The sequence below is a fragment of the Polistes fuscatus genome, unplaced genomic scaffold (genome assembly GCF_010416935.1).
Source record: "Polistes fuscatus isolate 324 unplaced genomic scaffold, CU_Pfus_HIC Scaffold1, whole genome shotgun sequence".
In the NCBI taxonomy this organism is placed as follows: Eukaryota; Metazoa; Arthropoda; class Insecta; order Hymenoptera; family Vespidae; genus Polistes; species Polistes fuscatus.
The window spans coordinates 4243297-4269407 of NW_025112997.1; the positions used below are offsets into that span (position 1 = coordinate 4243297).

At 35.9% G+C, this 26111-nt stretch overlaps 1 protein-coding gene and 1 long non-coding RNA gene across 6 annotated transcripts in view; one reads left to right on the plus strand and one right to left on the minus strand.

Annotated features, from left to right (window-relative positions):
• On the minus strand, positions 1–3736 carry LOC122521314 (ras-responsive element-binding protein 1-like). The gene is made up of 3 exons (XM_043641969.1): positions 3593–3736; positions 3027–3238; positions 1–2599 (listed from the first exon to the last, which is right to left on the minus strand). Exons 2-3 carry the CDS (start codon positions 3102–3104, stop codon positions 599–601), a joined length of 2079 nt encoding a protein of 692 aa, XP_043497904.1. The 5' UTR covers positions 3105–3238; positions 3593–3736; the 3' UTR covers positions 1–598.
• Positions 3737–3810: 74 nt separating this feature from the next.
• Positions 3811–26111, plus strand: part of LOC122521377 — a 48644-nt gene continuing 26343 nt past the window's right edge. Inside the window, exons 1-3 of one of the 5 annotated variants that reach the window (XR_006304772.1) lie at positions 3811–3905; positions 3997–4082; positions 11539–11786. This is a non-coding gene — a long non-coding RNA (uncharacterized LOC122521377). Of the gene's footprint in view, positions 3910–3996; positions 4083–11538; positions 11787–26111 lie in introns of all 5 variants that reach the window. The other 4 variants (XR_006304777.1, XR_006304766.1, XR_006304750.1 and 1 more) reach the window with 4 other exon arrangements.

Genomic DNA, 26111 nt, shown 5'->3' on the forward strand with positions numbered 1-26111 from the left:
TATCACAGTTCACACAATTTATACAATCTACCTCTAATTGTAGTTCTTATTTTATAAATAATACTCGGCTAATCCGTAATTCATTAAAGGCTACTTAAATTACAAAAAATAAATTTTTCATTTTAGGATGATCTCTTTTAAATGATTTAGTAATTTTTAATTTCATAATAAAAATATCGCATGTGCCACTGCTACTGCGGTTTGCTGCTGCTGCTGCAAAGCTAACTAACTATAACAATAATCAAGAAAATTAGAATTTCTTCCATTAGTAAATGTGCTTCTCATGCTGAAAAAATATGCGTGATTTATTTAGAAGAAATACTAATTTTTAATGTCTTACTCTCTTTGCAGCAGAATCCTATTTGAATTAAATAATCATAGTAATCATAGTACGCGTTTAAATTAATCGTTTATTTCTTTTAAAGAAATATCCTTTCATTAAAAGCATTAAGCTTTATGTAGCCTTTATATAAGTTTTGGCGCATGGAATGTAATTTGTTTATTTATAGAGAATATATTCTATCAGGGTGATGATTAACATTCAAACATTATACTATAGCTTGTGGTTCTCATTCAATTTCATTTCATCTCGATTTTATTACGGAAGAGAATCAGCACCATTTACTTTAACGCCATTAGTTTCTCCTAAGGAAACTTTTCTTTGTTTTTCTTGCTTTTTTATACTTTTTTTATCAGCATCAAGAAACTTTGTGCCTGTACCATTGACACATTTTTCTTTACTTTTATTACAAAGATCATTTGACTTGTCATGATTTTTTTTTCCTAGTTTTTTAATCTCCTTACCTTCTAATTCTGTATCCGTTGTATTATTAATATCAGTTTCTTTTTGACTATTACATTTCTGTTTATTAGAATTAAGATCATTCATGGTTGTCAATGTAATGTCATTTTCATCACATTTGTGTGAATGGATTTTCATATGTTTGTCGAGTGATAAATATGAAGTACAAATGAAATCACAATCATTGCAACTAATGCTCTCGTCCTTATGATCATTTGTTACATGCTTTTTTAGATCATATCTATTACTAAATGACTCTTGACATAATCTACACGTAAAAGGTTTCTCACCACTATGCATAGCAATGTGAATTTTGAAGTACCAATCCGTGCTGAAGTGTTTATTGCAATAATTACATTTCAAATCTTTTTTACGATTTCTTTTTCGTACATTTTTCTTAACTCCTGACCGTCTACGCTTAGGTGATTCTTCTTTTTTAGGATTTTCTACTGGATTGCTACTTGGCTTGACTATAGGTTTTGGTGATACAACAGGCTTCATATCTGGTACAGTTAAAGCTGGTAACGAATTATCTGCCATAATACAAAATTTTGGAATACCTTGCGTTTGATGTAGTAACGACGGCTGTGTTATTAAGTTAGTTATTGGTACAACACGAATAGGAGTTATAAATGGTTTAGAATTAAGGGATGAAGCTGTAATAATATGAGATTGCGATAACAACCAATCATTCAATGATATAGATTGTATGGTGGCTTGAGGTGGGTTAGTCAATTTAATTAATTGACTGGGAATCGTAGTAGTCGAAGTATTCATTAGAGGTATGTTGTTTGGCATATGAGTTACATTAGTTTGCATAACATTAGTTTCGTTAGAACATGCATTTTTACTTAGAACTATATTTTGCTGTGGAAATACCAGAGGTATATTAGGTAAATATTTTGAAGAGATATTACCGATGTTATTCGTTTGTTGCTGATTAATTTGGTTAGACGACGAAATTACAGTCATGCCAGATTGATTAGGAGACTGCGTTTTAGGAATAATTATTAATTCATCATTTTTTCTTAAAAAATCCATAGCACGATTATATCCTGTTATTGGATCCATATAATCTTGTTTTTTTGCTTTTGCATCTTCTAACATTTGCAATTCTCTTTCGCGCATTCGTTCTTTTAAAAGTTGCGTGCTATCTATTTTATTATGTCTGTATTCATTCCGTCTTTTGCAATTTTTATGATGTACTCGAGATTTTAGTGTTTTCAATGTAATACCACAGATATCACATATTTTATATTTATCGAATCTGTTTAATCTTATAATTCCTCTACGACAACGATCATGGTCGATACTTAATGCATCACAAGAACTGTTCTTACAATGTTTCGACACAGGTGCATCTATTTCACTTTCTTCTATATTAAAAGCTAACATAAGCGATATTCCATTGTTATCTATACACTGTTCAACGATAACATCACAAGTAATGTTCTCGCAAGGTTCACAATGTCCGCAATCCTTCTTCTTTCTTCTGATAGGTAGCAAGGAGATTTCAGATTTTCCTTCTGTTTTTGAAGGTAAAAGATTTTCATCTTCCACATTTTCGTCCTTATTTGATTTAATAGAATGTATAGTTAATTCTGATTGTTTGTTTCTACTCAAATCCGAGTGGGTACCATTGTTTTTATTTCCATATGCACTTGTGGAGATATCAACAGTACTTGAGGTGGTAGCATTTGATGTAAAATTTGATTTAGCTTGAGTATTCAATGGAACGGTCTTGATAATAATATTGGGCTGATTGAGAAGCCGTCTTACTGGATCTGACTGTAATATCTGCAAATTATAAATATTGTTATAGTAAATAATATTTGAGTACATGGAATATCTCAAATTTAATCATAGTTGATCTATTAACACGTTCGCTACTGGTGTAACATATCTGCGACACATCTATTTTCATTAAGAGTCAAGTATTGCACATTTGTGGCAGTAATTAATATAACAAATAAGTTTACGGCTGTGGGTAGAAATTCTTCTTCGCAGTACAGTAAGAAACACGTTAATTAATCATATGAGTCCCAAGCAGCACAATCACGCTGTTAAGATTTCTTGTTGAAAACATTACGTGATCGCATAGCTGGGCATTTGTCAACACAATTTTTCTAAAGACTATGGACGTAAATGGATTATCAGTAAATTAATGTTACGCTTACATGATAGCATCCCCTTTACGTATTGAAATATTTGAATTAACACTTACTTCAGATAAAGTCTTCTCAACATTATTAGATGGTAATTTATTTAAGCTGACAAGATGTGGCAGTGATGTGTAAGCCATATTAAAAACAAAATATGCACAGATTTGGATTTCTGCAAGCACTGCGATTGTGATTAATGATCAGTGACTTAGAAGAAGAAAAATATTAACAATTATTTAAATTGTTAAATAGACTGCTATTCCTCGAGTTTTTTCTGAAAAACAAATAGGAATTAAACCACATTTTATTCTGTTAAAAAAGAATAGGTTAGTTGATCAAAATCATTCTTACTAGGATAAGCTCATGAAAAGAAAAATTGGAAGATATTTAATAAGCATAGTGATTACAGTTAAATAAGCTATTTATTATCTACGATCAATATAAATTAACAATTATAATTGATAACAAAGAAGAGGCGAATAATAATCCAAGAGCCCTCAAATGTAATTTGATCGATTTGTTTTATTTTTTCTTCTTTTTTATTTAGCATCTTTTTTGCGAAACATAAAATTTTTTTTCTACTTTTCATATAAATCGATTTAAAAAATTAATAAATGAATCAACATACCTCAAGAAAATTGTAACGAATAATCGTATTGTATATCTACACTTCACCATAATTACCGGCAATCGTAAATTACCAGAAGCCATTTTATTAATGAAATATTCATATTTACACACGATGGTCAATGTGACAGCTTATGACATAGCCAAAGGTAGCCGTTTAATCGGCTCTGATTGGACGCGGTTTACTTCCAGCGTCATCTACACAAAATCGAATATTATCTCGGAACTAATATCGAAATAAATTAAACGATTTACTTAGTTTTATTCCTGAAGTTAGAAGACGTACATATAATTATCCTAATAATAATATAATTGTAAGTAAGTAATAGTCACATTTTTAATTAATTAATTAAGCAATATTTTGTTTTAAAACTGTTTTAACTAATATTGAAATTTCTGTTTTAGTTTCAGTACTACTCCTGTGATTCAAATTAAAAGAATTTAAGAAGAAAAATTGTCAAGATCTCGGCTATATTTTGTTAAGAGGTTAAGTAAGATATATTTTCAATATTCATAATACATATTTAATTTACCTAACTTACTCATATAAATGTCGATAAGATCGAATACAGAAAACTGTAATGATAAAAAAGTAATAGTGTATATATTCCACGAGAGAGGTCCTTAGCATGAAATATCTTAACATGGCGGAATTTCAAGTTGTTCTTTGCGATGGGGACGATGGTCTTATAGGTCCGATATTATTATTGTTATTTGGTTGTACCATGACCTCCTTTTACACAACGCTTCGTGCATTCGTACTAACCGATCGTGAAAACATCATGCCGAATAGGTAAATTCTAATCATTTGCTAATCAAATTTTATTTCTTTTCAAACGCGGAATATTTCGAAAAAATCGAATTATTCGTCTGATTTATAAACTATTACTAATACAAATTCACATAATTCATATTTTTTATCAATTTATTTAATAATAAATACAATATTTTAATTTATATTTAATCGGATAAGCCACACTGATAATAGCGCGTTTTTTTTCAAATCTTCCGGTCACGTGATACGCTTATCTTACGCGCGAAATTTAATTCGAAAAACTTTAAATTCAACTTTTCTAATTCAAATTTGATGACGGGTTAAGCAATAGGCTTGCACGCGTGTGAGAGAATCCAACGTGCATCGGAGCGATCGCAATATATAGATACTATATACATATAGATGAACATTCAGTCTCTCGTCATGTGCATGTGTCAAAATCAATATTTGGCGTCACTAGGTTATGATAACGCTGCGGTATATCGCGCTAGTACATACATATGTGTGTGTAAGTGTGCATAATGCTAATGTACATATGTTCTGTTGTGCGACACGTTCCTTTTTTTTTATTTTTAATCAAATATTAATTCCTTATCTATCCATCGAACTTATCGTCCCAATTTTTGTCTCTTTATGTATTACAAAAAATAATTCTAATAACTATTATAATATGCGAAGGTAAATAAAAAAGAATTATTAACTTTTGAATAAATACAAATTTTTTCCATTTTATTTATCATAACTAATACATGTAAGTGGTATAAATCCATTTTCGTAATAAACGATCCTATTATAATAAATTATTCAAATTTTGTAATTAATTAATTTTAATTAATTATTTCAATATATTATTTAATTATTTATTAATGAATTTGAAACAAAGTTTATTAGCAAAGAGACAATGCAAAGGTTTAAGTTTGGCTTTTTCATTTTATTCTCCCGGTAGCGAATATTTGCTAGGAGCATAGACATTTATATATATATGTATACATATACACATACATATACGTAGACAGACGTAAGTAACGTAAGTGCATACATATAAGGGAAGATTCCGTGTAATGTGGGTCCGGATATATCAGTCGTCGCTGTTACCGCATCTATCGCGTCTTCTATTGCAACAGATGCCTGTTGCTATGCAGCCAGTACGACACCGACCTGTTTTCGACCATCTACGATTCCTCCCAACCCTCTTCCGAACCTCTCTTAACCCTCTTTTTCTTATCGATGACGACGATGAACTTTATCTACCTTCTCGTAGAATCATATTTCATTATTAACGTTTCATCTGTGTATTTGAGATACGCGATAAATTACAAGCGTGAAGAGAAAAAAAAGATCGAAAATTTTCAAACCTATAATCCTAAATCTTATTTTCTTGGAAGAGGGGAGGAGGAGGAGGAGTAAGAATAATAATCGGAAAAAGAAGGTTTAAACTATCGAATGGTAACATGTGTGATATCGATCGAATACATCGATATCAGCTTTATTACCTGTAATAATGCGTTTAATTGTTATAATTAGCGAAATGGATTATTCGTATTTCTCATCATACAAATTCCGAAATCTATTGCAATGTGGAATGAGAGAGGTAAAAAAAAAAATAAAGAGAAAGAGTCCGAAAAAAGAGACAAAAAATGTATATGTATATATATATATATACATATACATATATATTATACATATACATATATATTAATGCTTCCACGATTATTGAAAATTATTGGAAAAAGCAAATGCAATTAATTTAATCGGAAACTTTTTGATCATGTCAGTCATTGGTGATTCTTGTTAAAATTTCGTATTAAACTATTCGATGAATTGAAATTTCTATCTGATTTATGAATCGTCAAAAGGGTTAATAGGAAAGTTTAAAATTTGGAAAAATTTCAACTTTTTAGATTTTACTTTTTTAATATGGTTGTTTAGTAGAGGGCGTCGCGTTGAAACGATAAGAAAGAAAAGAAAAGAACGTAGCGTCCCTATCGCGCGTAATTAAGGACCAAGAGGGGGTGGATCGGAGATAGAGGTGGAGAAGGATGAGAGAGAGAGAGAGAGAGAGAGAGAGGGAGAGAGAGAGAAAGGAGAGGAGAGGAGAGGGGTATATAACATCGATCGGTTCTCTCGCGTATAGATATACACACATGTACACGCAGCCACGCACGCATACAGCTGCGTAGTCCCGCGTGGCCTGGAGAGGGCGAGGAATATAAGGGTGGTAAAGGGGTGAAGAGAGCGAGGAGTTCGTTGTCGAGGCAGTTCGTGCCGAGGGAGACGAAGAAGGAAGAAAAGAGATGGAGATATATAGTCGTTAAAGAAAGAGAAGGAAGGAAGGCTTAAGAGCTTGCCGAAAGTAAGATAGAAAGAATGAGAGTGAGAGAGAGAGAGAGAGAGAGAAAGAAAAAGAATGAAGGAAAGAAAGAAAGAAAGAAAGAAAGTAAATATATGAAGAAAGAAAAAGAAGAGAAGAGGAAAAGGGAGAAATATGGACGTTCGGTTGGCTCCGAACCTACCCTAAATCGAAGAAGCATGGGACACACCCTGGAAGAAAATGGGGATGTGGGGTGGTGGTGATGGTGGTGGTTCGGCTGGGCAGGATGGGATAGTACCATCGTCTCGTCCCCACCTTTATCTTTCTCTCTCTCTCTCTCTCTTTCTCCGTCAGCCTCTCACTCTTCGATATCTTATTTCGTTGTCTCACCCTCTTCCTCTCTACCATCGGACGAGCTACCCCCGAAGCATCACTTGCGTAGGTAACGCGACGGAAGCGCAGCCTCGGCCCAGCAGCCTCTTCGACGAGCCTCGTCTATCCACCGGCGTCGATTCGCCAATGAGGGCCACCCCGCGACGAGGCAGGTGTGCGGGCCACAATGGAAGACGCTGTGTAGAGAGACAGATGCATCAGAGACGGAGAGATGTAGCGCACCCTCTCGCTCGGTATATATATATATATGTGTATGTGCAAGAGGGAGAGAAAGAGAAAGGGATGTAGGTTGAAGAGAGATGGCTAGGGTGACGGAGAGGGAGTGGGAGAGGGCGACGGTGAGGGAGAGGGAGAGAGAAGGAGACAGTGAGACGCGGCAACGCCCATTTTTTGATAAGCTAGTTACCCGTCGCCGCCACCACCGCCGCCGCCGCCGCCACTGCCGCACTACCGCACGAGGGGGTGTTTGGAAGCGCAAGGCTGCGTGGGAGGTGAGACGAAGGAAGAACGAGAAGGAGAGAGATAGATAGAGAGAGAGAGAGAGAGAGAGGGAGACTGAGCAGCGATGAGAAGGAGGTAAAGGGGTGGCTAAAGGGGCGGGAGGTGAGTGGGTACGCCGGGTGTCGGCTTCTACGGAGATCAATAACTGCATAAAAATAAAGTGAGGCTCTGGCCCGCTACCTTTAACCCACACTACCCCTTCCGAGTTCTCCACCTTCACCTTTTCCTCCACCTCTAACGGCGTAGTTCTCCTACGCCGCCCCTCGGACGCCTCCTCCTCTACGCAACGTCTTTCGAGCTATTCCTCTACACCCTCTCCACCCGTCTCTCCTTCTCACTCCTCCCCTCCTCTTTCATCTCCTCTTACTCTTTCTCTTACACGTTCCTGCTTCCAATGAGAATCCGGAGGTTATTGCTTGTATTTTCTTAAGGGATGAATTCTTCTCAAGGAGAGACCAACACCGATATCCGTCATAACCGCACACTTTCATCAACGTGCTTACTCACTTGTTATAACAATTCGCGAACTTGTGGTCCTTGTAATGGGATGGTGGAAGGAGGGGGTGTACGTCGATTAATTTTTTCTGTTTATTTTATTTTTGACCTCTTATTCTAAAAAGTCTTGCGGATCGTTTCCTATTCTTACGTGTATTATATATTCTAAAAGAAATCAATGGAATTCTTTGGAAAATAAGTATGATGATTTTTCTATCGAATTCGTCTTTTCATTTTTATTTTAGAAAATTTATGATCGATAAGGAAAGGATGCGATCGAGTTGAAAGATCGTAGACTTTGATAGTTGGGAGTACGTGCATTGAACCCTGCAACGGTTCCTCGTGTTTAGAAAGCAACAAGTCCTTCTTAAGCTACCATGCGAGTCTGGATTTTACTTGGAAACCGAATACAAGAGATCGATACGTTTATCTCGAGATTCTCCGAACGTTTCTAACAATAATCGAAAAGTACGTTTTCTTTTTATTTTTTGTTCGTTTAAAAAAAAAAGAAAAAGAAGAAAATAAAAAAATAAATAGAATCTATATATCCTGTTCGACAATGACACAATCTTTTCTCGTATCCTGAAATGACACAAAGAAGTTGCATCGATCCTCTTCCAAGAAAGTTATCGTGTTTCCACAGATTCGTTTTACACTAGCATGCGTACTACTACTATTACTAGACTACACTACTACTACAACCTCGCTGTTATCGTTTATCCGCCACAAATGTGCCTTCCGCGAAAAGAAATTGGATATAAATTAGTCCTACCAACGACCGAACTTCGTAGAAACTATATTTTCTCCTTGGCTTTTCCTATAATCTCATCTACACATGCACGCATCTATGTTTTTTCATTTTGTCATTTATTATTGGATTAAAACTCACTGTCGAAAAATTCCAACGCAAAATAGTTAAATTATGAATAACGTTTTCTTTCGATTCGGCTCGTTCGTAAATATTAAATAACTCGAATAATTAATCATCGGTATACACGAGCTAATAGATTTGGAAATATCTTACGGATTTCTTTCGTTTTCTTTTATTTTATTTTCGTATTCCTTGTAGCACGATAAACAGGTACTTGTGTGGTACTCGGCAAAATATGAAAATTTCATTTCGACCCGGCGTAAAACGCTTGGAAAATACGTCCTGCCCTTCTGCGTCACCGGTCGAGTTTCGTTACGCGAGCGCGCGCGACTTCAAAGATGCGATCTTAAATGGTTCGCGGATAATGAGCTCGCCGACAATTTTCGATTCAACTTTATCCATCTTTTCTCCCCTACCTTTTATTTTCTCTAACACACGTTGGTAGAAAATTTTCTCGAATTTTATTCCAACGATAAAATATGTTTCCATGTTTCTTCCCCTTTCACTTTTTCTTCCACCTTCTATCAAAATCAATGTGTTTTTTTCAATTTATTCTATAACAATGAATCAAACGCTATGTAAAATTAACGAATAGAAATTTCGATAAGAAAATATAGTAGGGTAATCGAATGTAGGCAATAATACAAAAAGAATGAAGAAAAAAACAAAAAAAAAAAAAAGAGAGAGAAGAAGTTTAGAAATTCTAATGAATATTTGATAGGACGAAGAAAACATATGGAAGTAATTAAGGTTGTCGTAGTATAACGTTAATATATATATATCAATATTTCCTAAGTAAATGATATATTCAAAGGGGAAATTATATTTTTTGAAAATAAGAATTTTCGGGTTAGCACGCGACGAAGCCGACGCCGACTACGACGACGACGACGACGACGACGACGACGACGACGATGTATAATCGTGGGAGAAATTTTGAAGCCCTCTCTTCGGGATAAGTGCTCGGTGTGCTCGGTGTCTCGAAAGGGCTAAGAAGAGAAGAGGGGTCTCGTCGCCCCTACGTCTACGTGGCGCTCGTACATAAATCACGTAGTAGGGGTAGGTCAGTACGGGCTATCCTCGGAGGGTTAAAACTTTCAGGGGAGCGGCATGCACCGGTCGAGACACGCAAATTTAGGGTGGGTCGTCTCTATTTCTTTCTCTTTCTCTCCCTCTCTCTCTCTTTTCATCATACCTGCTACCCAACTTTTACACGAACTTACACTTGTTTGTGCGACGATACGAATTCAAGAGTAATAGAAAATCGTATAAACAATTATAACGTAGTTTAATGTTTTATAAAATAATGTTAGCGTCTCTCTTCATCTTTTTCTCTCTCTCTTTCTTTCTATCTGCCTATATCTCGTGACATTTATCATTTTTTGCGCAAAGATTTAGCACGCGAATTTGGACGATTTTTGAATATTATCGGAAAATAAAAGATGATTGAATTATGAAAACAATAAAAATTATCTAGACTCGTTTTCTTCGATCTTTCAAATAGAATATTTTATTATCCTCTCTCTGACCCCCTTTTCCTCCCCCAAAATGATCGATGCTCGCATTATCGTATGATAAAAGTTTCAACGAAACGAATTTAGTCGTACCGCGTGGAATTTATTTACGAGACCAGACGCGTAGTCCATAATAAAAGTTTCGATAATTAATTTGGCCGCTTTGTGCGGAATTCAACGTAACGCGAATTGCGATATTACGTAACGCGAAAAAGCAGTATCCACTCGGTTATACGATTTTATGTGAAGCACAAAACGTTATTTTGTTCATGGTTTGAAAAGCGTCATGGAACAGAGAGATAAAATATATCACGAAAACGATCCTACTCTGGCGTTCATTTCGTACATTTATATAAATACATATTATGTAATAAGTATAGTAAGAATAGACGCGAATGATTTCTAAAAGAAGGAAAAGAAAAGAAAAACTATAAAAAGAAAAAAGGAAGAAGAACAACGTATTAATAAACTGTACCAACAATGATACTAATTTCATTTATAAAAGTACGTATTATTATAATATATGCGTATCTTTGATCTTTATTATTCTATACACATGTTTGTATGCGAAAATACTTCAATATGCGGATAAGGATTAGCAAAATACGCTTGTCTCAAAATTATAACGACGTCTACCCGATACGCAACGTGTACTTTGGTAACATTTACACTGTGCATACCGTTAAAGTCAGTAGAATGTGCGAGAGACAACTGCTGATGTTGGCGTCGAAACTATAGCGAAATGTGGTTCCAGTTACAAATGGTGCTACGAGTTTAACACCAATTAACTTAACGCGAATCCTAGAGAAATTTTCGCGACACTCGTGCACTCGATGATAACCACAATTTCATAGTAATTATACCGCATTTGTTTACGAATTAACTATATAATGTTTATAGAATGAAAATGAGACCAGAAAAGATGTTGTTATAGTTGAAATTTCATATTCAAGCATTTGAAGTACTTTTGAATAATATACTTGATAATTAAAAAAGAACGAAAAAAAAGAAAAAGTGATACTTCAAACGATGATTTAAATTTGATTAAACGTATTTACTTAAGTCTTACCTTATTCTTTCCTTTAAGAATTTCTGTTGGAACGCATAAGATGGTCGTTGGATAGTAGTACGTGGTCCCAACGTGGACGACACTAACAGAGAGTTCTTGATTGTCGAAGAAGAAAAAGAACGAGCGTGTTCCGTCGCTCAATGCCGAAGAGAAAAAAAGGTGTACCGATACAGGTCGTTGAGCAACACCCTGTAGAACCCTAACCCGGAAGTAAAGGTGCACACACGCATCCGCGCGGCTGGATAACAAATCGACCATTGCTCTAGGTAATAAAACCTTTTCTAAGATTTTTTCTCGCGCGATATTGCCGATCCCTTGTGTATCGTCAAAGACACTCTTTTATTCTCGCTCGACTTGAGGAAATGAGATTACGCTATGACCTCCTAGCGTGACCTTTCTATGAGGATAAAATATTTATATTCGATTTCTAGGATTATTTTTGTTTTTATCGCACATTCGTCGATCGAGATCAAAATTAAGATACCTTTACAGAGGCCCATGGGGGGGGAGGGGTTATTACTTATTGATCATTCATGCCAGACTAACCGAAATCTAATTGCGAAGGAGAGAAAAAGAGAAATCGATCCTTAAATCTACATTATAATTTTAATCGTTCGTTTAGAGTACTTAAAATTGTCATCTCAAAAAAAAAAAAGAAAAAATAGCTGCATTGAGTTAAGAAGAGAAAGAAAGGAAGGAGGGAGAGTGAGAGAGACAAACATAAGAGAAAGACAATGAGAGGGGAAAGAGAAAGGCAGAGAGGGCCTGGACGGTTGGGAGGAGAGAGAATGGTAAAGGGAACCCTGAAAAGGGTTGCCAGGAGTGTGCAATACTTTTCCGTGAGAGTCTCCGACGCTCGTCTATCGGTGTGCGAGTTGTAAGGATTTGCCTATAGAGCTTTGAAAAGGGCAGACATTCGGAGTCCTTTTAAAAACTTGCATCGATCTGAGACCAGCTCACTTATGGAACAAACATTGTTGTTTCCTTGGAAAGATCGTTATTCCTAGAGCGTTGGCCGATTTTTTTCTTTTCTTTTCTTTTCTTTTATTTTTCCTTCTTTTTTTTTTTTTATTTTTTTTCCCCAGAAAATTGTCAAGCCACGTTAAATCGTAGAGAATATCGATCCCCTTTTGCCTTTTCTCGATGTATCAAAGAAATACCTTGCAAGGATGGTGGTACGTTACGTTCGAAAAGCGTACGAGATTGAAAAGGAAAAAAAGGAGGAGGGAGGTAGAGGAGTAATCGGACTCGGTTGATCGACGAATGACAAATCGCAACGGTATTCGGGAGCACCTGAAATTCTTTCTTCACTTCCAATGCTTTTGGAGCAGCAGTCGTTATCGCGGAGGTACCCCTCGGTACCTCGGCAAAAAGACGAACGGCCCCGGTACGAGTATATATATATATATATATCTATGTATGCGAGCGAGTAAGCTTAGAGAGAGAGAGGGAGGGAGAGAGAGAGAGAGAGTTCTGAAAAGGGGTTGCGATGCGAGTGCAATACTTTTCCGTGAGACGGCACCAGTGTCGTCGGCCCTCAGGGGTGGGTTCGGGCTGGACTGGTGGGTAGAACTGGTAGGGGGGGATGCGTGGGGTCAACGACCGCAGTTGGGGTGGCTTCCCCCTACCTGCCACCCCTACACCCTCTTCCATCACTCCCCTTAGTCGTACGGCAGGCCACGTTGCGGTAGGTGGAGGTTGGGGCAGGTTAGGCTTAGCTTAGGGTTCAATATCGGGGAAAAAACACGGGCTTTTATTTGATCGCTCGCGTACGTTCTCTCTCTCTGCTTGTCTCTGCTACAGAGACGAATACAACGTGAGAGCGAAGGACCCGCGAGTGCGATGGTTAAACGTTGAGAGAGAAAGGGAGAGAGAGAAAGAGAGAGAGAGAGAGGAAATCACGTCCATACCTCTATGATCCTATGAATACATCGGAGCATGAGAAGAGGGCGCATTCATGGTTACCCCAACTCGATGAAAAAGCGCGGCATAACTCATCGGAAAATTCCAATTCGGTTTCGTTACGATCGCTCCACGAACTTTATGCTTTTCTGTCCATGCAATAAGACTCTCGAGTTCTGATCGGTACAAGTGTTACGGATTTTCGATCAGTTACTTTTTCTACTTTTCCTTCGTAGAACGAACTTACTTTTCTTTTCTTTTCTTTCTTCCTTCCTTCCTTCCTTTATTTCTTTCTTTCTTTCTTTCCTATCAAAGTATTGAAGTATTTTCTATTTTTGATTGGAAAAGTATTGTCTATCTCGTAACGTTATTATTATGCTGCAAGCGCGAATCGAAGTCAAGTAGTTCGAGAAGTACATTCTTATCGATTTAACTAATTATTTTTATGGCTTTTCTTCGAATTCTTCGAAAGACTTAAGACTTTTTACTTTTTCATTTTTTTTTCTTTTTCTTGCTTTCTCATTCGATTTTCTCATTCTAAGTTTTTCAAAAGATAACATATATACATATATATACAATCTAAATCTATGTACGTCGTAGTTTCTAAGCGATTGCCACGCAAATCGAGCGAAACCGTTCGATGCAACGGGTGTGTATATGTATGTGTGCGTGTGTGTGTATGTGTTGATTTACCATATTCTCTCTTCTTCCTCTTCTCTTCCCTTTCGTTCTCTATTGTTTTATGAACGCACGTGTCGCGCTAACTTTAAATCCGATTATGAGCTTGTGCTATGCGTGAGGCCGAAAGAACATAGAATTTATGTCCTCGTGTTTCCTATTTTGCGGTTATATTCTCAAATCAAGATCGAGATCTACCAAAGTAATTCGATCTTATCGGTCGATTTACTTGCGTTAAATTTGAAAACAATTTTATATGTTTAATAATATTTCACGCTTCCTGTTCACTGTTATTTATTATCTCGCAAATAATAAAATATCTTTGTGTTATTTCGTTACGAATACACAATATTCTTTTAGATTTTAAAAGCTTTTCGATTAAATTAATGGAAGGAAACAAATGAAAAGGAATAATTGCCTTATACGCGAATGTTTACTTTCTTCTTCGTGGTAACTTTTATCGTTTTCTTTTTCATTTTCATTTTTTTCTTATTGTCGACGCCATAAAAATACTTTCGTATGGTATAACTTATTAAATTTAACAAAGATATCAAAACCCCCGGATGGTGGTTAGTTAAAAATAAATAAAGAAAAAGAAAGAAAAGAGAACATATGTAAGCGTGTCGTATTTGCAAAATAAAAAAAAAGAGAAAAAGAAAAAAGAGAGAGAGAGAGAGAGAGAGAGAGAGTGAGAGAGTGAGGCTCTTCTGACAGAGGTAGCACGGTACAGGCGACAGTTACAAGCTGCTTCCATTTCCGTTATTAAATTCTGATGCCTCGAACGTGCGAAATTCTCCTTTCGCGAGGCCACTCTCTTTCTCGCGGACACACGCGTTTCCGCAATTTACAACGCGAATCCCCGTTTCGAAGGAAACTTCGATGCAATGACGTTGTCGATCTTTCGTTCCTGCCGTCCATTGCTGCTAGAGTTAGATTAGCGTTAGGAAATGTCCTTCGAAGAGGACTAAGATTGAAAACTGTACGTTGATGTTAATGAAATTTAAAAATGTATTTATCCAATGAGAGAAATGTTGAATGAAAAAATATCGATGGAAGTAGTTAAAAGACAGTAAGTAAAATGTTCAAGTTAGCGAGAAAAAAGAAATAAGAAATAAGAAAAAGAATAAGAAGAGAGAAGAGAGAGAGGTCTCTGGCCACTTTATCGAGTCCTATCGGTAATAATTGAACGTTTTTATACGATATGTCTAGGATATCGAAGAAAGACAAAAAGGAAAAAGAGAATATAAAAAGAAAACCTTACATACACAATCGTATTTGAACCGCGGCGCCTCGCCCTGCTGTAAATATACTAATTACGGTAGGGGTCGATACTCGTGTCCGTCGGGGATGAGGGTAAAATAGGAAAGAAGGGCTGTTTGCTCGTTGGAGGGGGTGAAAATGAAAATTTAAACGGGCGATCGATCGCGCCCCTTTTTCGAAGACATCGTCGTTACGTTGAGAGAGAGAGAGAGAGAGAGGCCGAGAGCAACAATGCAAGAAAGAATTTTTCCTTACCAGAGGAGGACAATTTTTTTTCATTTACAATTGACAATTATTAATGCACACACGTTTAACGAATATAAACGCCGTTGACTGATGTCGACATCGTGTTTTTATCTGCAACAACAAAATTCACATTGTTCGTTATTTTTCAATTAGAATTTATTCTAATTAGATATGTACTCTCGATTGTTTTTTTTTTTCCTTTTTTTTTCTTTGCCAGTAAATTTCATGACGACGAGAGTCGTGTGACGTTTTCTCGCGATAACGATGGCATAGGGAAATTTAAAAAAAACGGTATTTGAAATAAATTCAGGAAAATTGAGTTGCGGTTATCGGTGACCCCCCCTCCCCCCGTCCTCCCCCCTCAACCAACCCCACCCCACCACCATGGTAGTATTCAACATGTTAATAACAGACAATGTGAACGATACGCGTGCGTTCTGTTAGTAGCTACCTCTTTTGCGGATGACGTATCGATCGCGTGAAATACGTTTTAACGGTCTAAAATTAAACAGCGTAGTATCCTGTATCGCGATCATAGAAGAGTTCTTTTCTACGGTGCGTGTTCTAGGATCTCGTGCGTGGCACACGCGACTAACCGTCGAATCAGACCGAAACACGGAACCGCACGTTGACGAGCGATAATTTAGCGTAACCTGAATTTCTAAAAATGTCGAGTAAAAGCTAGGAATTAGAAATATTACCTTTTTATCGATAAGTTCTTTGTTTACCGAACGAATTTAATTAATTTTCGAGGATAAGAACAAAAAGAAAAAAGTAAGTCGATTTTGATTTCCCAAAGAAATAGAAATAGTCGTATCTCTCGTATAATGTTTTTCATTAAAAATATTTTATATTTGTATAAGTTGGATAAAAGTAAAACGCCTATCGAATATCAGAATGATGACCTTTCGGAAAGGAAACTATATTTCGATGTCTAGTAGTTCGTAGAACCGATAATACGATATATCCTTTTATCGGTTGTTGTTCGTCGTGAGTCCGAGACGATGGAGTATTTCTAAGCTTATAAGAAAAGACGGTAAATAGGGGAGCAGCACCCTGGAGAGGAAGCAGATCTAGAAGGACTCCCCGGAAACTTGAGGAAATGCGAAACGCGGTTACTCGAGTCGCAAAACAAAACGGTTCTCGGTAGGAGGTCGTTCGATCCTTCTGATCAACCTATTTATTTCGCCTACACTCTCTCTCTCTCTCTCTCTCTCTCTCTCTCTCACTTAGCTTTTCGAAATACGTCGACGACAAAGACAAAGACGACGACGAAGGCGACGACGACGACAAGTAGGAACGTTGACTGAATAATCGTACATACTTCGATACCTTCGCATAAAATCTTGTATTGTTAGAAAATGGTCGACGAAATCGAGGCTATGCCACTCGTCGAAGAACCCGACGACGACGACGACGTTTTCATTATTGCTCTCTTCTGAAAAGGTAAGCACGTCGTATATTGCCCAGGCGAGCAGCTAATTGCTGCTTCCAACGATGCGGTTTTTGCGCCTTCGAGAGAAGTACCCTACTCCGATTGGATCCGACGCCATCGTTTTAAAAGAAAGATCCTTTGACGAACGTTCTCGGCATCTCTTAAACTCTTCTGGACCCTTATTTTTCAAGAAACAGGGCTACTAAACATATCCCACCCCTAATACATTTCACACAACTCTTATTGCTTTTTATATATCCTTTATTAAGAGGTGTGAAATTACATTTCTTTCTCCCTTTCCCTTTTACCCCCCCTCCCTATCCCTATTCCGCTCTTTATTTCTTTGCTCTTTCTCTTTTTCTTTTTCTTTTCTTTTTATTTTCTTTTTGTTCCCCTTTATTATACATTTCTTTTTCCTCTCTACGATAGAAATTTATTACATCACAGATAAATGAAACGATAAATAATAGTACTGTGTAATATTTAACTTTACATTTTGTAAATATGCGTACAATTGAAAACTTTGTAGGACGGTTTTAGGTGGACGGTGGTTTAATTTGATATTATTTGAAAATATTATTGGGATTATTTAAACAAGCTATGTAAACGAAACCATTAGTTACGTTTTCGATCTGTAGAGATCTTCTAAGCGGATTTCATGATTCTAATCGTCGCGTAACGAACTGCTCGGACGGATTGTAAATTTGACGTTCTCTCGACAGTTAATACCGGGTATCACCGAGAATTGTCATCTCTGTTTCCCCAAGTACTACTGCAATTCATGTGTTCTAATTGGATTAAATTTGGGGATAGAGAAAGAGAGAGAGAGAGAGAGAAAGAGAGCGAGAGAGAGTATAGTTTGAGAGTAAACGAATTTGGGTAAGCGTTTCGATTGACTCGTGCGATTATAAATTAAATTTGAAATGATTTCGTTAACTTTGTCAAAACACAACTAGCGAAATATTATAACTAACTTTTCAGATTGATTTCTGTTACGTTTATACGATTAATATAATTAATACGTTAAATATCGCGAAAGATCAATTAATATATACAATTTAGTAGATTTCATTTTCAATATCTTTCTAACATAAGATATTTTTATCATACATTTCGATCCGCGACGAGATATAATATTTCTATATTAGAGTTTTTACGTTAAACACGATTAAAATATTGCGTAGACAATTTTTTGTTGTTAGGATAAATACTTTGTTTTTCTTTTTTTTAGCTTTTTATAAATACAAAATTCACATAAAAATAAATAAGATATATTAGAGTAAGTTATAAAATATACATAAAAGGCACAAGCATTTACAACGATATACTCGGATCTTATATTTAATAAAATGTATATTTCTCGTGTTTTAAATTTTACAAAATAAATTCTAAGATCTTTCGGACAATATATCTGCGATTCCAGCTTATATAAATTAAACTTTGGATATAAATTGTTATAAAATATTTTCGACGATAGAATTATTCTTAATTGTTTTTTTTTTTTTTTTTTTTTTTGAACAAGAATTTTTCGACAACGACATTTTCTTTGTAAAATCGAACAATTTTTCGCGTACTTTGCAAGAGAACTTTCTGCAGCAAGTGCTGCCACCGGTTAAGTCTTTGAGATTCGTCAAACAGACCGGAAAATTTGTAGGCTGCGTAACTCAACGTAGGCGAGCACATGTGTACGAATATGTATATTCAAGAGTATATGCCATGTACGTTTTCCTTCTCTCTCTCTCTCTCTCTCTTTCTCTCTCTCTCTCTCTCTCTCTCTCTCTCTCTCTCTCTCTCTTCTCGTTATACATAGATATATGCATGGTGGTCATAGAAATAAGGCAAATTTCTTATTTTAACTTGAACGACATTACAGTGATCTTGTCAAATCACTGACTTTACTGATCGAGGTCATCGTTTCCTCCTTCGATTCTCTCTTTCCCCTCACTCCTTCTTTTTTTTATCACTGTCATCATATTGTTTCTCCTCCTCCTCCTCCTCCTCCTCCTACTTTTCTTCGTTTACTTCGAGGCATCCAAAGTAAACCGTTGAAAGATTTATAGTAAGCTATAAATATTGAATTATTGCTTATACAATAAATATATTTATGAATTTTTTCAATATTTAATATCAAAACAAGATTGGACAATGATTTAATATTATACTTTTATAAAAGAAAAAAAAATCAAAAAGTGAATTATGAAAGTGGTCTAAGTCAAAATAAAACAAAAATAAATTTATTATTTATTTCACACAGCACATTATTTGAAACTAAATTAATTCAATGTAATTTTGAGGATATTGTCAAAAATGAACCGTTAGATAGTGTTTGTTATTTGAATATTATATAGAATTCATTTAATGTTCAAATATAATCCTTTAAATATCTCGAAACAAAAAATATATGATTTAGACCACTTTCATAATTATGAGGATAAATATGTAATTTATTATATTTATGGTCTTATCAAATACACGATTGATAGGTGCTTCAAATTCAAGGAAAAATATTTGGATTTGTTAAAGAAAAATATTAGTACGATAGGAAATATTGCGAGAATGACAAGCACGACGACAACGACGACGACGACGACGACGACGAATGCTAAAAGGAGGATGAATGCGGTCGTTGAGGAGGGTCAGGGCCCGCGCCCACATCGCAAACGATATTTTCAGGTCGTGCAGTAGGCATATAAATGTTTGGCGTTGCTAGTCGTTGAGACGTGGTTGCAGGTCACTCACCGAATATGAGTGAACCACCACCAGCCATATACTCTTCCGAACTCACTTGGCTTCCCGATTGCCAACAGACACTCGACTATTCATTTGCTACAGTCTGTTCTTTCATATTTAACAAAAAAAAAAAAAACTAAAATAAAAAGCAAGAAAAAAATAAAAGAAATTGATCGATCTTTACGATTGTTATTTCATCGAAAAATTTTCTTAATTTTGTATTTCTTATTTTTAAAACAATCAATTTCGTTCGAAAATAATACAAACGAACGTAAATTTATTTGAATTAACGAACTTCTCTGATAGTAAATTCGCTTTTATTTGATTTTATTTGTTAATTTTCTTTTTTCTTTTCTTTCTTTTTTTTTTTTGGCTCGCGTCGAAAGAAAAGAAGAAAAATCTTTTCGTTTGATAGAGTGAACGGAGATGAGTACGATGACACTACGCACACGTGGAAGATCGGAGACGACGTTGCTTGAATAAGCGGAAAGTGGGTTAAAATGTCTGAATGGATGTACTGAAAATACAAGTAGTTCAAGGCACGTAATATTACTTTCAAGATAAAGCAGCGTAAAGTCAATGGCGTTAGCATTAATGACTCGTGTTACTTTATATATTATATAGTATTATAGATATACATATACATTTATATATGCATATTGCATATATAAATATATATATATACACATATGTAGTTGCTCTATTTGGCAGTTACACACGGATGCGTTCGTGTTATACACGGACCGAAGGTTTATTCGACTCGCTCGAAAAGTAAGAGGTCGATGCCGCTTCCGTTAAATTATTAAAATGTACGTTCTGGCTTTAATCGTATTTTCGTAATGTAAAAGTCAGTGTAACGGCACGAACGGATAGGTACTCTAGCGAATCTAGAACACGTCCGTTCTTTAAACACTAATATCTAAATAGCGACCCGATTTTCATTTGTATTTTTTCTTCTTTTTTTTTTTTTTGCAAATTTTCTTCCAAGTATTCGCGTAAAGAAGAAGAAGAAGAAGAAGAAAATAAAAAGAATTTCTTTCTTTCTTTTTTCAATGCACTTTCACGTTTATTCTATATGTTACGGATATTTCGAACGGGACGTTAGGAGACGACGGGTGCTGCCTCGTTTGTTAACGATGATATTTTTTTACGTGTAAAAAAAAAATACAAAAATGGAAAGAAAAAAAAAATACATTATTATTTCATTTCTATGGGGGAGACAATTTTTGTTCTTTTTTTTTTTAACGTTATTATCCCATTCTCGCGTACGAGGCGTTTCAATTCCGACACGGGTTATACGGTGAACTGGAGGAATGAAAAAAAAAAGGGAAATACATATATATACATATATATATATATATATAAAAACTAAAGAAGGAATGAGATTCAACCGCGTGCAAACCACTCATCGCCGACCATACTTAACGATAAAAGTGTACCGCGTCAATGACCTTGCGTACATGCGTACGGGCTAAAAGTGCAGGCGGCGAATAAAATGCCCTCGACTATATCAAAAGCATTCAATTTTACAGTGGCCACGAAAATTGTTTGGGCTTAAAGAAATATGCTAACGGTATCGGGCTTCTTATATTTATGGAATATACAAGAATTCGTTTTAACTTCGCGTGCATTTATTTACGATTTATTAGACGCTTTATTAGATTTTATCAGACGGAATTTTGTTTTTTCGTATATTTATACAGTTTTTTGTCAAGTTTCATTTAAGATTAATAAAATTCAACAATTTCGCGTTTAGAGAGAAACCTTTTTTATCTATGTAAGATTATTAAAGTTTAGTTTATCGTCAAAATAGAAGATTCGTTGACAATATTTTGGATACAATTTAATGAAATGTAATACGAAAAAAATATATAATACGAATTTACAAAAAAAATATACCAGAAACCTTTGGCGCTGGTTCGAAACAAATTCCAACTTTTAAATCGGCGTTTCAGGCTCGACCTCGTCTCTGGTGTTAATAAGCTCTTGGCTTCTTCCATGGCGAGCAAAGTTAATCGGATTCGGCGAGAGGCTTAGTGACGAAACTTTGCGGAAGGAGAGAAAAAAAAAGAATTCAAATGCGAAAGATGGTATGTGTCCATAGTTAGCTGGTTGGTTGGTCGTTGGTTGATGGTTCCTATGACGATCGTTGCAAAAAGAAATTTTACTTTAATATTTATGACGCGTAACTCGCGAAACAACATTCGATTTATATTTCCACTGAAAATGAAGAAGACCTTGGCACGTTCTTCTTGCCATTCCAATTTTTCTTTTTCTTTTTCTCTTTTTTTCCTTCTCCTCTTTTACTCTTTCCTTTTGTTAATAATTTTTTTCCCCGCTCTCTATTGTTTCTTTTGTTTTTTTTTTTTACTTTTTACTATCACGCGTTCATCATAATAACGTAGATTTTATGTATTCTCTCTCTCTCTCTCTTTCATTTATTTTTTTATTTTGTAGTCTAAAGTTTAAAATCATTGCACGTTGAAATAGGGATTTCCTTTTATGTTTGGTGTTTCGTGTATGAAAAGAGTACTCCTATAGATTTCGAGAGTCACTCATGTGGGTATTTTTATCTTTTAATTCGCTTCTAACGGAATAAACAAATCGTTGGTAGATAGGTACCTACATTAAAAGTGACTTTTCAAACAATTTCGGTTCACGAGTGGGTATCATTGATGAAAATATATACAATTCTTGCTTGTGTAATTATCTCTGACGTTTTCGAAAAATATTTTTATCGATAAATTTAATGACAATTATAACAAAAAATTACTTCACAAACAATTTCGATCGAACGAATAAGCGAATAATTTTGTATAATATTATTTCGCTTATTATCGTATATATGAAAAAAGAAAAAAAATAATAATAATAATAATAGGTTAGTTAAAGAAGCACACGCGCGTAGAGATTTAAACGAGTCGTCTAAAGTAAAATTGGAATGGCACCAGGGGAAGGCACCCTTGCGCCCTTCGAAAAAGAAAGGTAAAAAAGGAAGAAGAAGAAGAAGAAAAAGAAGAAGAAGAAAAAGAAGAAAAAAGGAAGGAAAAAAAAAAGAAAAACACGAGTGGAAGGGGTGCGTTTCATAAGGGAAAAGGGTTGAGGGCATAGAAGCGTGTAATTTTGTCGTGGACTGTACAACGTGCTTTGGGACAATAGCTTCGCCGTGGTGGCACGCAATCCGAACGCAACCGCGTGCTTAGTGAGGAAGGTTAGGATCGAGCATGCGCCTGGAAATATTTTGTCCAAACTCTGACGCGACTTTGTCCGCCGGCGGCCCTCTCCCTCTTTCTCCCTCTGTCGACAAGGCCTAACGGAGTTTTTTGGGGTAGGTCCTGGAAACTCTCCTCCTCACGGCTCGTCGAAACGCATAGTCCCCACCAGCCCTTTGAGAAAGGTTCGAGAAAAGGGGTGGAGAAGTGTCTCTGCGTGTCTCGACTTTGGACAAAATTACTCAATATTTTTTTTGCTGTTTGCATTGTTTAAAGTTAATATTTTACTCCTGTTTTTCAACGTGAGAAACCCACGTTAATAATCGATCCGATTATTTTCCAAATGTTTATTTAAAATATTATTATTATTATTATTATTATTATTATTATTATTATTATTATTATTATTATTATTATTATCATCATTATTAAATATTTATATATTTTAAATGCGTAAACGGGTTTATAAAGCAATCGGATAGTTTTTTTTGTTATCAACATTGGTCAACAATGTTCTAAGGCAATCTTTCGAAACAACAACCCTAAACGGAAACAAAAGCGTCATTCTTTTATCGCAAAACTTTGCAAAACGATATGTAGAATGAGTGGTATTTTCGATTCGCAGAGTGATATTCGGTATTTCGGCCGATCGAGATCGATCGAGCAAGCGAACGAGCTAGCTAGCTAGCTCGTTTTCAACGGTTGTTTCCTTTCGATTGAAAAAACGATCGAGGGGAGTTAAAAAAAAAGAGAAAAAGAGAGAGAGAGGGAGATTTTTTCAAGTAGCGATACACAGAACCCGCGCGAGGGTGCGTACGTGAATGGCCGCACGGCCGACTCGGTCATTCGCCCTCGAAATCCGACATGAAAATTAAAGAGAGGGACTTTCTCTCTTTCTCTCTCAGCAAAGAGAAAACGAGAAAGAGAGAGAGAGAGAGAGAATCGAACAATGCCACGGCGGTTTTGTCTGCCATTGGGACGAAACGACATACGCGAAAGGAAAAATCTTTTTTAACGTGGATCGATAAAACATAGGGAAAATAAATTAAAAAAAAAAAAAAAAAAAGGGTATATGGTATATAACCTTCGAATAGGGAAAACTCGAACACCCTTCAGAAATCTGACGAAATTTGTACTCGTGACATTTTCAAAGAGTACGTACTCACTCTCTCTTTCTCTCTCTCTCTCTTTCTCTCTCTCTCTCTCCCACTGTGATCGAACTCACCGAGTTCTATGTTTCAAATCTTTTTATTTATTTACTCGTTTTTATTTATACTTGTTTCCCTTTTTTTGTTTTCTCCTACAAAATGGTTTATGTTATAATATAAGGTATATATGAGCTCTGATACGAGTCGTAATTCTTTCGATAAAGAATACTGTTTAAAAGAAATTAGTGTAAACATTTGAATATCGGCAATAATTCCATTGATTATTTTTTAACGACGCGTCCATTCGAAATATTTCATTTCTTTTTCTATTTAGGTCGAATACACACACACACACACACACACACACACACATTTTTTAAAAGGACGAAAGTGACTCTCGGAGTAAGTCCTCATTTTCGTTCTTATCGACGTAGACATTCTTTTTTCAGTTGGTTTGTTGCTAACGTCGTTCTGACACGCGATATATATTATAACAACATCGATTGATCGTACGAGAAGGAAGCTTTATGCTCTTATAGTAGTAGGTTAGAAAAAAAAATCGCAAGACATTCCTCTCGTTTAACGATCATCGACAACGCGTGAGATGCAACTGGACACGCTTAACATAAGATAGAAAGAGAGAGAGAGAGAGAGAGAAAAGAAGAAGAAGAAGAAAAAAGAGAGAAGAGCGTAGGAGAGAACGCGCGCGTGTGTGTGCGTATGTGTACGTGCGTGCGTGGGAGCGAGTGAGAGAGAGAGAGAGAGAGAAAGGTTTCCTCTCACACATAAAACGCAGGGCCGTTATCGATCCACGTTTTTCCAGCGTATGATAACTCGTTGCGGAACGTTGATCGAAGAGCACAAAGTACACAATTACGAGCGCCCGCCCGCAGCACGGTTGGTGCCCTTTCAAAGGATAAAAAGTAGCGAAAGAGTGAGAGAATGAGAGGGAGAGAGGAAGGGAGAGTTGAGAGAGAAAAGAGGGAGGGAGTAGAGGGGAAAAAAAAAAAAGAAAGAAAAAAGAAAAAAGTTGGCGCAGAGTTTCGCCTTTTCGTCGCGTTTAATTTCTTCCCTCGGCTTCGAATCGCTTCGAAAAAGGTCGCTTTTCTCTCTTTTCTTTTTTTTCTTTTTTTTCTTTTTTTTTTTTTTCTATATATCTTTTTCCCTTTCTCTCGCTCTCTCACTTGAGCTCTCTTGGTCGTATAACGGCTCCATCGGGGGATGGATATATTAGCCTGACGTTTTCCTGCTGATATGACTTTAATATCGAGACACGATACTCGTTGCTCGTCGAGTACCCGTGGGTACCAAAAGAATACAAAGAAAATATTTCGTTACGTATATATATATATGTAATATAAAAATGAAAAAAAAATATGAGAAGAAGAGATCATACGAGGGGTTTACCTGAATTTGTCGACAATTTTTATTTAGGGGGTTGTGAAAATAAAGAGATATATAAATAAATAATATTTGAAAAAGAGGAAAACCCCCTAGCAGGTGAAGTTAGTGAAAGTTGAAGAGAAGAATTCGTATATTACGAAATCGCGTGGAGGATAGTCTCATCTATAAATCATTTTTTTGAAAAGAGATGGAATGAAAAAGAAGTCAGGAAACGGAGAAAATGTGTGCGCATCGTCGGATTGGAAGATGGAAAATGAGGAAAATGCGTGTGGGTTCCAACAGAAACGTGTGCAGGATACGCTAAACGCTTATGAAGTCGTAGTGTACTGTACGGTACGCTAATTTCTGGATCACGCAAAGCCGACGCGTGCTCGTAACGGAGAAGAAAGACTTATTTAATTTCGCTCGACTACTACTCCGGGTTTTCTTCGTGCCTCGTTGAATATACTCTACTCCTACTCGACTAATAATCTACCACCAAAGAATTCATTCATTATTATTCGAGTAGATTTTTTTTTCCCTTTTTTTTTTTATTTTTCTCTCTGTCTTTCTCTCTCTTTCTCTCTTCTCTTTTTT